Source organism: Periophthalmus magnuspinnatus, chromosome 22 (assembly GCF_009829125.3).
Source record: "Periophthalmus magnuspinnatus isolate fPerMag1 chromosome 22, fPerMag1.2.pri, whole genome shotgun sequence".
NCBI classification, from domain to species: Eukaryota; Metazoa; Chordata; class Actinopteri; order Gobiiformes; family Gobiidae; genus Periophthalmus; species Periophthalmus magnuspinnatus.
The window spans coordinates 16,358,973-16,370,383 of record NC_047147.1 but is presented as its reverse complement, the minus strand read 5'-3'; the positions used below and the strand labels follow the sequence as shown (position 1 = coordinate 16,370,383).

Genomic DNA, 11,411 nt, shown 5'->3' with positions numbered 1-11,411 from the left:
CTGATATCAAATATTGTCTTGGTTTTGTACAAGTGTTTTTATATATTACAGAATTTAACAAAACTTAGCTGAAGTATTTTTCAAACCCTGTCTTCTACCTAAGCTTTAAATTTGAACATTCCAATCTTCAAAACAGCAAACAATAGGAAATTATGTTATGTATTATAGATACAAGTAGCCGATCCAATACACTAAATTGAAAAGCCCAAACGCAGTGGGGAAGAAAATGCGGGCGTACGAATCTATTTTGGAAACCCTTACATGCATCCTGTTCTCCCGCCACGCGCCAGAGCGACAGTCGTCGAAGCAGCAGAAGAAGCTGGCGCAGTCCTTCCCATCCAAGCACTCATAGGCGAAGTCGTCCTCCTCCACATAGGGCAGAATGTTGTTCATCTGCAGCAGGGAGGTGCCAGGGCGGATGTTCACCAAGCTGGAGCTCTTCTGCAAACAGGAGAGGGCAAAGGTCTTCTACTAGATACTCATTTGAGCAGGTAACAATACTAAAAAAGTCACATTCACAGGACAGAAATGAACCTTTCCTGAATAGCTTTTGAATTATCTTGAGATGTATAAGAACAATTATAAAATCACATAGCCCATTAATCTCTATGGAACCTACCTAGACGACTGAGGGATTACACAGATATAAGGCCTCATGGGAATATAAAGGAGAATACTAAGATTTAATGTTGAAAATTATATTCTACTATCTAAATAAAGAGTGTTTTTGTTTTTATTATCATTGTGGTATCGGAATCGATATTGAGAATCAAGTCTATTCCTTAGTCTCAAAATCAAGTTTGCATTGTAAGTATCATGACACCACTAACACTATAATAATGTTAATGGAAGTCTAGACTCAAACGGGCTCATACACTTTATATCTGACCCTGTATAAGACCTAAATAATGATAATTATGATAATGATAATTAAATAAACATAATGTCTTGTAGAAATTGACACACTTCATCCTCAACTTTATTATTAACCTTGCTGAAGTGAGCGGAGCTGGTTTTCAAACAACATTCAAATATTGTATAAGCCTGTTTTGTAAAATGACATGAGAGAGTAGCTAAAATTTCTAATGACAACTAGATTTTGTGTGTGTGTGTGTGTGTGGTTGCATAACTTTACTTTTAAATATTTCTTTTAAAATACCATATAATTGAAACAATAATTTTGGCCTATATTGACCTTATTCCGCCCCGCCCACTTTTAGAGCAAATGAAACTGCGCTTTCTTTGTGGTGGCACTTCCGGTAAAGTGGGAACTCATTCATTTAAATGGAGAATTTGGGAAAAGCTTCTCTACTAAAATATGATATAAAGTAGGTTGAATTGAGTACAATGTTCAATGTTCATGTGACCAACAAGTCAACACTGCACCAATTCTCTGGGAGGCTTTAAAAATGCTTATTTGTTGTCAAGGTCGGTAGCCCCATGCAAAATAATACAAGCTGAATGACGCGAGCAGCGCCCACGGCCAGCGCTTAGAAAACAAACTAAACCCTCGTCTGAAAAAACAGCTAATAAAATTAAATATAGAAAACGTTTAATGCTGTGGATCACTGCAGTAATTCTCATTATTAAATCTACAGATGTAATAGTTCATAAGCGGTTTGTAATTCCGTGAATAAAAAGTGAGCAAAAATAAAAATAAATGGCATGTTTTTAGTTCTAAGCTCGCCCCTGTCATTTCCCCTGTATCTGTGTATAAACATGATCCTTCTTTAGGCCCCCTCTCACCTGTGTGTTGTTGGCCTTGGCCTTCTTGTTCTGTCTGTTGCTGGTGAAGTAGTGCAGAGTGCCGTACTCCATGAGCGCGGCGAAGGTAAAGATGAAGCACACAGACACAAACAGATCCATGGCCGTGACGTACGACACTTTAGGCAGAGACTTCCTGGAGATGGTGCTGAGCGTCGTCATGGTGAGCACTGTGGTGATGCCTACAGTAAGACAGGACAAGGACATCATGCGTGCTTTTATACATACTGGGTAAATACCAAGGATGCAACTAACTTATTTTAGAAGTCGATCAGCAATTACTTTTAGTAATATTCCTATTATACTCTATTATACTGATACATTTAACAGCATTTAATCACATACAGGTTGAAATGTGGTGACTGAATTTGTGACTGAAAAAAACTGGATTATTGAACAAACTCTGAAATTGTTTATCAATTTTTTAGATTTTTATTTAAAGAGTGTTTTACTTCTATGGGGTATTAACACATATTTAGATGACCGTGCTAACTTTTATTGTTGTGAAAATGCTATATTCTTGCTGAAAACAACATATTAAGATGTTTTATAAGTTTCACTTTCCATTTCTCATTTTTGAGAGTCCAACTTTCTCTTTGTGCTCTGTGCTAAGTCACTCCCCCTTCAGAGTGTCATCACAACACAATCAGTGTGCGCTGTGCTAATTAACCCACTATCGGATTCTATCGGATCAAGTTTGTCAAGTTGTTGTGTTGTGTATCATGCTTTTGTATATTTAAGGAGAATCGTCATGTGGGAGCATGGATGTGGTCCTTGTGGTCTGAGCATTGGACAGTCTTACAGACAACTGTATGAACGGTTTGAATAGGGCCTGTGAGAGATCACTAAATTACTGAAACATGCATGGATGACACCTATAACCTCATCCTGGCATGTTTTTGATGAGGGAATAACGTTATAAAAAAGTAGATTTTGCATAATATTATTTTGCATAATACGTGAATATTTTTTAGAGTCTGTATAATTCAGATAGTAAATAAATTAACAAAATATGGCCATTTAGTCGAATGGTCAAGATTATTTTGAGTAATAGTTGCAGCTCCGGTGAATACAGTACAAACTCATTTGGGTGGATGGCTGCGTCCACATGACATCACAACACTCTAAAGAGCTCATAGTTGAACAAAATGCTACAGGGCAGGACAGAATTCTATGGGAAACTTTTCATAGAGCATGTCTTGACCTGGTTTATGCTTCATATCTCTGTAATTACTGCAACATCTTTTCTCACAGTACAAATGAACTAAACTGAATGCATTTTGTTTATTTCTTCTTCATCTTTTTCTTCTTAGAAGTAGTACTAGTATTAGTATTAGTAGTAGTATTAGTAGTAGTAGTAGTAGTAGTAGTAGTAGTAGTAGTAGTAGTAGTAGTAGTAGTATATTCACAAACTGGCATAGTGTTTTCACTCACCCAGCGAGGTACGAGCTGGGACTGCATCCTTGTTGATCCAGAAGGAGACCCAGGACAGCACCACGATCATGCTGCAGGGGATGTACGTCTGGATGGTGAAGTACCCCATCCTCCGGCTCAGGTCAAAGAAGATGGTCATGATCACATATTCACCTGGAGACATGAATACATACAATTTAAGTGGCAAAATATGCACTAACTTTAATTAGACATTGTTTTATCTCCGTAAGAATGTAGAAAATATTCTAAACTTATGGTGAGGTACTTACAATATTTCATGTATTTCTTTCCTCATAAAAGTATAAAAGGAAAAGCCTATAATGCAATCATTTTTGTTGTATTTAACAGATACAAGCAAAATGTATCCAGGTAAAGTGTCATGGTCTACGTAATTCCCTCTGCTTTTTCACTTATAGCTGCACAGTACAACTTTTCTAGTGGGAGGTCAGTCACCTGCTGGTTTCCATGGAGATATTATTGCTTTACCAGGAATTATACTCAAACATTTTGCATTGATTCAGTTATAGCTGTTTTATTGCTTCCCCACTCATTTAATCCTGAACTTGGCCTTGTGGAGTCTCCATGGAGATGTTACATACTGGAACATTCTGGGCAAAGCAATAGCATCTCCTCCTGCAAGCAGTTAAAGGACTATACTAGAAAAGTTGACAAGTTGACGTAATCTGACATATTTAGACACACACGTTTAAGATTAGATGAGTTGTAAAAGGTGAGAATTATATATTAACATTGACTCTTTTTTTTTAAAATAAAGCAATATTATCACAAGGACTGCACGATGTTGGAATTGAAGTAACGTGATTGTGGTTAGATTTGCGATATATATTTAAAAAGTAGGATTCTGTTCAGAGGGGACACTGTAAACAACTCCAGGAGCATTCACATTTGAGACAAAAATATGAATTTGTAAAGCTCTTGATCACAGTGAGTCTACCTCGTGCCACGAACCAAACAAACTGACTGTCACATGGTCATGGAGCACTGGTCACCTGACTGCGTGTGAGCCACATCCGAAGTGTTCCTCAGACCCACAAAAGCAAACTGGTATAACCTCCAATAACGCTGGTCCGCCACCTCCACGGCCCTCCTCTGCCACCGGTACATGATTTCGTTCCTGGGGTAACCATCTGGACAAATGCAGTGAGAAGCCAAACCCACACAATGGATTAGAATCATATGATATACACGAACAAGCCAAGTGGCAGAGGTACAAATCTGCCACTCTTACAGCGGTTTGAATAAGGGGCTGTTTGCACTGTAAGAAACACGACAGTCTGACAACATAGCAAAAAAACATTATCTTTCATATCTTAAAATTAGTTGATTATTATTGATTTGGTTTGGAGTAGTTTTTCATTTATTCTATAGCTCATAATGCAGAATTTCATCGGGTTCGACATTTCAGACTGTAAAGATAATTTAGCTTGAAAAATAAATCATAATTTTGTCAATGGCGAAAGTAAAAAAAAAAAAACTCTTATAGTTATAGGGTTGTATCTGCGTTCTGGGTTGTTCTGAGATATTAAAGTTTAACTGGCAATAGGGATTTTCTCATACACATTGATAATGTGTATAGAAGGAATTCAGATACAAGAATATGTGAGTAACTAAATTTGGACAAAACGTCAGATAAAACCCTACAATTCTTCTTCCAATCCGCTGAAGTGTTCCCAGCCAGATGTGTGTAAACAGCCCTCACTAAAGCACTGGTAATGTAACTGCGACCACTACAGTCTCATCAAACTTACGCTAAAAAACATCACATTGGTACTTCTTCAGCTACTTGAGTAACATTTCAATAATGTAATGTAGTAATGCTATTTTGAAGTTTTAATACTCTTACATAAAAATATTGTGGCTACCTCTTCCCACTGTAATTCAAGCCGGTTCAAACGTATTTGGAATTGAGGTTTTCGGCTTGGTTTAGGTATCCACCATTAGTTTTGCATTATGAACTTGCAATATTTACCAATCCAAACCTTGAAAAAAAGGGACTGCTGCAAAAAACAACCAAAATGTGATGTTCATAGTGTGAATTTCTGAGACTTGACTTTCTGTTGGTTTTTTTTTTTAAATGGAAGATTTATGAAGACCTCGATATGAGGCAAAGCACAAGACCAGATGATGTATGAGGTATGACACGGACACACGGATCAGACTGGGACAGTTCACAATTCATCCAGAGATTCCAGTGGTTGGTGAGCTCTTCTCTACAGCGGCGATGGGCAAAGTGTGGGCGAGAGAAGGCAGTCGCAAGCATATATGAACCATGAGCGGGGAGCACGCTTAGCCAGTGCACTAGATAGTAAAGGAGCCGGAAATGTGGCGTTCAGGAAAATACGGAATAACATGAAGGGAAAATATGTGGGCACCTACAGCTTGAAAACTCCAGTGGACACGAGTGCTCATCCATTGGAAAATTATGCAGCTTAAGGTAGCACTCGGCATTTATAGTCAACCTGACAAAGACAGAATTGTGACACAGAGAAAGTGCTCTTAGAATCCTTTTCCTTTTCAAAATAGGACTAAGTATTTGGTTAGGGAAGAACATATCAAAGAGACAAATATATATGCACACTAAAGCTGCACAAACAACACATGTAACTCGGCCTATCACGATAACACATTCTGAAGTGAGATACAGACAGTAAAGAATAATATGGAAACTAATTTATATCACTGACAAATAACCATTCAAGGAACTGTATGTAGCCTGTGCTCTTACTGTTTTTACTACAATCATAACTGAACCTGCAGATAAGAGTACACATGCAAGTTATCCTCAGTACTCAGAACTTCCAGATTTCGCTTACTGGGCTGCAGAGGCTGCACTAGCCCCTATGACTGCAGGTGCTCGGGGTTTAGGTAGTGAGGATTCAGATCAGAGAAAGGTTTTTTTGGGCTTAGGATTGAAACTGACAACCCAAATGAGACACTCATGTGGATCTCATTCTGCTTTGTGACTGGACAATTGTCTTGAGAACCAAAACTCCAAATTATAACATAAATAACTTTGACATGATGGCCAATGTTGTAATCAAGGATAAATCAGCATTATATTGTTATATATTTGATTTGAACATGTTTACCTCTTATCTAGAGATACAGATATGTCATATTTGAGAAATTTAAAATCTAAATCATAGATACAGTTCTTTGAACGAGATTATCCTCCCCAAAAAACATTTATATACAAATATTCTAAATGTAAGGCATTGTTCAAATGTACGAGTATGAATAAATAAACAAAACAGAATGAAGGACTTTAGTTTGTATTTATAATGAGTCATAGAAATGATTAATTCAACCGTTCAGTTCAAATTACAAAAATAACCAAAAGCTTCCTACTACTGCCAAGAAAAAGTACCCATGGTAAATACTGACACCAAATATGACTGTTCCATTCATCAAATATTGAAGTCGATATAGTAATTAGCGTGACAGGCCCACATGTAACTGCTCCCTCTGTGGCACAGATGTGCTGCAGAGGCTGTGTGGAGGACAGTCTTACCTCAGTGTGTACATGACGCGCCCGTTGCTCCAGAGGCGGAGCAGTCTGTTGGGGGTGGTGATCCAGTGAGCATCAGATTTACGAGAGTTCCTGAAGAAGGTGTCGGGAATCCAGATTTTGCCCACCATGTTACTGTTGAGCATGAGCAGCTTCATGGTGCTGTTGAACTTAAGCCTGCTGTCATACCACGTCTGAGCGAAGAAAATGTCTATGGTGTATTCCTATTGAACAAATATATAGTGTATGCAGACATGTAATACAATTTCACACATAACTGTACCAAGAACTAAGTCCCTCTAATCATCCTGTCCCTATTTAGTCAGAGGGACCAGCAGCACTGACTGAAAGTGTGTTTCACCGGCTTTAAAATTAGCATGTATACAGTGAGGAAGCTTTTATAATTATACAGAGGAAATTTTTTCCTTTAGAGGTATAATACTCCCTACAATGGAAGCATTGTCAGACTGGGCTGCATGAAACTGGAATAAACAACACTATGACAATGTCTTGAGGGTTCATGCTTCCAGGTGCCGGGTCCTGTACTGATGGTAAATAACTCCAGCATCATGTCTCTTCTTTTCAACTCTTGAGCTATTACAATGTATTCTACAACACATGCACATAAAACTGAATCATAAATGACATGAACAATTAAAACTCAATTACTGCCAATTGACTTTAGTAGAATGACTTACTAATTAAGACTATTTTGGGAGCTACTGTGTCCATGTAATTTCCCCTGTGTATCATTAAGATTTGTCTAAATGGGAGAATAAAAAACATTTTAAAGGCAGTGTTGTACATGTGTCGTACATGAGCTTGTGGTACCAAAAGGTCCCTGGTCTGACTGAAAAGTACCTGCCTCAGTCCCTAGTTCCTACTCTGTGTGAACATGCATCAAATGGGCACTGGTACTAAAAATAGTACCGGGGTCTGCAAAAGGTTCCTACAGTGTAAAAAACGCTACAATCACATGGTTCCCACCAAGTGTAGTGTCAGTGTAAACTCACCATGTTGATGGGGTCCACAGGCCCAATGCTGTTCACGTACACAGCAGTTTCAATCACTGTGGGCCTCACTAAAACAGTTGACATTCTTGTTAAACATATTCACACGTAAAGTCTTTCTTCATAATGACAGAAGAACGAGTGCTTACCTCCAATGTCTGGCCTCAGCTTGTTGTCGTAGCCTTGCAGAAGTTTATTGAGAATCAAAGTGACATCGCTCTCATAGACTTTAGGCGATAACACCCACGTCTTGTTAATAGGCACATCTTCATAGTCCTCCTCCTCCTGTTTAGTGGACCCAAGGGCTGCCCTGCACAAAGCACAGTGATATATCAATGTAACAGTGTAAGCTTTGAACAGAAGCTATAAAGAGCAGGGTCAGAGCATTGTGGGCTGGGAACAACAATTCTCATGGAAAAACAACAGTGTCACCTTGTGGGTGGAACAGCCAGTCCAAGCAGGAGGCTGCACACTCCATTGTCCAAGTATGTTTTGGTTCATTTGTCCTCTGGACAGATGTCAATTGAATTTACTCCTCATTTAAACAATTCACCATTCTGCTGTTCTTGTGAGTTCTGTTGCAGTGAGTGTGAGCTCCAGACTCCACTATGTTACTGAGTAGCAATAATTGCGTGTGATTGACAAAAAAGCTCCTAAAAGAGTCCAAAACTGTATGGATTTACATCTACATAAGATAGAATGTCTCAGATCTAATAAAACAGTAGCCTGTGTTTTTTCCATGGAGGAAAGAGCAGTTTTAAAAGGTTTGTGTTGACATGGGAACACATCCACAAGGACACACGCTAACAAAAAACTGCACCTCCATTGTCATGTTTCCTCAGAACACAACAGAAACAATGTTAGGCTGTTCACACCAGAGACATGGGTGTGCGGTTCCTGGCCCGGGCTAACGTGTGTCGGAGCTCAGAGCTGGCCCCGCAGACGCGCTGTGGCTCCAGATTAGCCTGCGGAGAAAAGACACCGCCAAGGACCTGGCGCACGCTGAAAGAGCACACCTACATGTCGGTCACGGCTTCCAACAAGGATCTGGCTAATAAGAACATCAAGAGGGCGACCTGTTTAATGTTTATGCTAAACGGGTCCAGGGCCCACAGTGGCGAGAACATGAATGACAGGTGAGGTCGGAGGGGACTCGCTCTCAGCGCCGGCAGCACTGTCAAACACAGCCTTTATGATAAATGATAAATCAGTGAGCTTACCATAGGCCCAGCAGAGCGAAGAGCAGCCAGGACTTCATGGCTTTGTCCCGCTGGACGCTGCTTGAGTGTCCAGCGCACGCAGACGCGATGGAAGGTGCAGAGCCGAGCGGAGCCAGCGGTGAGCTGCAGAGGAGAGGGAGCTGACAGCGCGCTCTCTGCAGTGGCGCTAACAGCCTGCTCTCTGTGCACAGAGCAGCACAAAGCACTCTGCCTCACGCTCTTGTTCCCTTCTATTCAATGTTTCTTCAGCAGGCTGCACTCACTGTGCCCACGGGCGCGCCACTAATAACACCGACATGTCATGTCCAAGCAAACAGAGCAGCACTGTGCGGCTCAGAGGCAAGAAAGAGCCACAGAGCAGAGAGAGGGTGATGGCAACTCCGCCTGTTTCTGTAGAAGCCCTCTATCTATACACGATATTTATATTTATTTAGCTTATTCTCTCACTAAGCTGCTGTTTGTGTGATCTGACCCGGGTGCTCCTTAACTCTGGTGGCACAAGTTCTGTCGGGCTGAGGGTCACGCATACTGTGCAATTGTGATATGAAAGTGGACAGGCGCCTCCCTATGGTCAGGCCAGAGAACATGTTCTACTTTAGAGATAACTGTTGCTTCAAAGGTCAAGTAACTACAAGAGAATATGGAGCTGTGATGTACCTCAGACTGACAGCTCTCCAACACAGCCTACATTATATTCGACTGACAGCCTACTACAGTGTATCATTATTAAAAGACAGAAGAACGCATGCAATGGCTGTTGTTTCATTTTGAGAGTCTGAGGCTGAAAGCAGCAGGAGCAGAGACGTGTGAATGTGCTAAGTGCACAGGACAGAGAATGGGCCGCTTAAGGGCTGCTGAGACATCACTGTGCGGAGGTTATGTGCAGGGTAAGCAGCACAGCACAACAAAGGCAGGCTCAAGGAATACACCACAGCAGCACTTTCACTGCACTTCTAGATTTATTAGAACACCAGTCATAGTCACAGTCATTTGGCACGTTGATTGTCAGAGTGCATTATGTTTTCTAACGAATACAAGAAATTAAGACACAGATTAAGTGAAGCAAATGTGTATACAACATTAAAGTGAGAGGTATGCTAATTGTAATTTTATATATATATATATATATATATATATATATATATATATATATATATATATATATATATATATATATATATATATATATATATATATATATATATATATATATATATATATATATATATGCAAAAACTAAGTATAGTTGTAAAGACAGAACACTTACACATATAGGCCTAACAATTTAAAGGCTACTTGTATTTGCTACTTTGTAAAAAAACAAAAAAAAACAAACAATAATGCATACGGGAGTATTTTGGCACTGGGTCAAAGGCTATACATGTGAATAAGACAACATATATCCAATACACTTATTGCAGACATACCATTCCTTAAAGGGCCTGTACCTGATTTCAAAGCATAAGTCAGGAACATGTTTTAGTTTGAACTTTTAGCCCCACCCACTTAGTCCTTTCTGTGATATTGCACCACAACACAAAAACAAATGTGTGGGATAGTGCCTTATAAATTTCTGCCTATTATTTGCGTATTTGCACCATGTCAGAAAATCAAGTGCCGGGGATAATGTAAGGCATTTGGTTTCCCAGGATTCTTAATAACAATGTTCCTGATTGGATGAATAAAGGGGACCCTGTCAGCAGCTTCTGTACTAGTTATTACCTGAGAAAATAGAAAAAGAGCATTTATCTTGCCAAAAATAAATTAAAATCAGGTACGGACCCTTTAACTTACCTGCCCTTCTTTCAGAGCATTATTGGCAGTGTTTATGACTTCACCATCACACTTACACCCATGTTACACCTATACCATATATATATAGAATGATGTGTTGTAAACAGGCTAAATAAAGGTACACACGTTCTCAACTGCAATATCATGCCATATGTGCTGCGGTAACAACATACACAGTCCACGTAATCCCTCATCTTTAAAGTCACGACTTGCTGAATAAATAGACGTAAATCTCCAGTAGAAACTAATGGAGAAAATGGGTTGTGGTGGCAGTGAGGGACATGGAGAGGCTGAGGAGGCTGGTGGTTCTGCTGCTGGGGTGAACAGTTGGGCAGAGGAGGCTGGAGTGGCAAGTCACTGAAATAGTACGAAGATGGGGAGAGGGAGTGCATTTATCTGAGATGTGATTGGCGGAGACGGTGAAGCTAACAGGGTGTGATTGGCTGACAGTGACAGACACATGGAGAGGCTGAGGAGGAGGATGGTTCTGCTACTACGGTGGAGATTTAGGTTGAAGAGAATGTGTGGGGTGCAATATAGCTAAAATGCAGTCTTTGTGATTGAATTTACCTTAATAACCCTAACCCTAATCATATGGAATGTATTTAACCCTTTTCCAGAGGCAGCGGTGAATTCTGTGTGTATTTGCTGTATAACATT

At 39.8% G+C, this 11,411-nt stretch overlaps 1 protein-coding gene across 1 annotated transcript; it reads right to left on the bottom strand.

Annotated features, from left to right (window-relative positions):
* On the bottom strand, positions 1-9,193 carry gabrg1 (gamma-aminobutyric acid type A receptor subunit gamma1). Its single transcript, XM_033988766.2, has 9 exons — positions 8,958-9,193; positions 7,887-8,047; positions 7,741-7,808; positions 6,731-6,951; positions 5,596-5,678; positions 4,209-4,346; positions 3,199-3,351; positions 1,747-1,946; positions 1-441 (listed from the first exon to the last, which is right to left on the bottom strand). The coding sequence occupies exons 1-9, from the start codon at positions 8,993-8,995 to the stop codon at positions 163-165; spliced, it is 1,341 nt and encodes a 446-aa protein (XP_033844657.2). The 5' UTR covers positions 8,996-9,193; the 3' UTR covers positions 1-162.
* Between the last annotated feature and the right edge of the window lie 2,218 nt (positions 9,194-11,411).

Coding starts and splice junctions, on each gene's coding strand:
- gabrg1 (XM_033988766.2), bottom strand. CDS start 8,995: ATGAAGTCCTGGCTGCTCTTCGCTCTGCTGGGCCTATG. Junction 8,048..8,957: donor TTCGCTCTGCTGGGCCTATG/GTAAGCTCACTG, acceptor TGCTTTGTGCAG/GGCAGCCCTTGGGTCCACTA. Junction 442..1,746: donor CCAAGGCCAACAACACACAG/GTGAGAGGGGGC, acceptor TCCTGTTTGCAG/AAGAGCTCCAGCTTGGTGAA.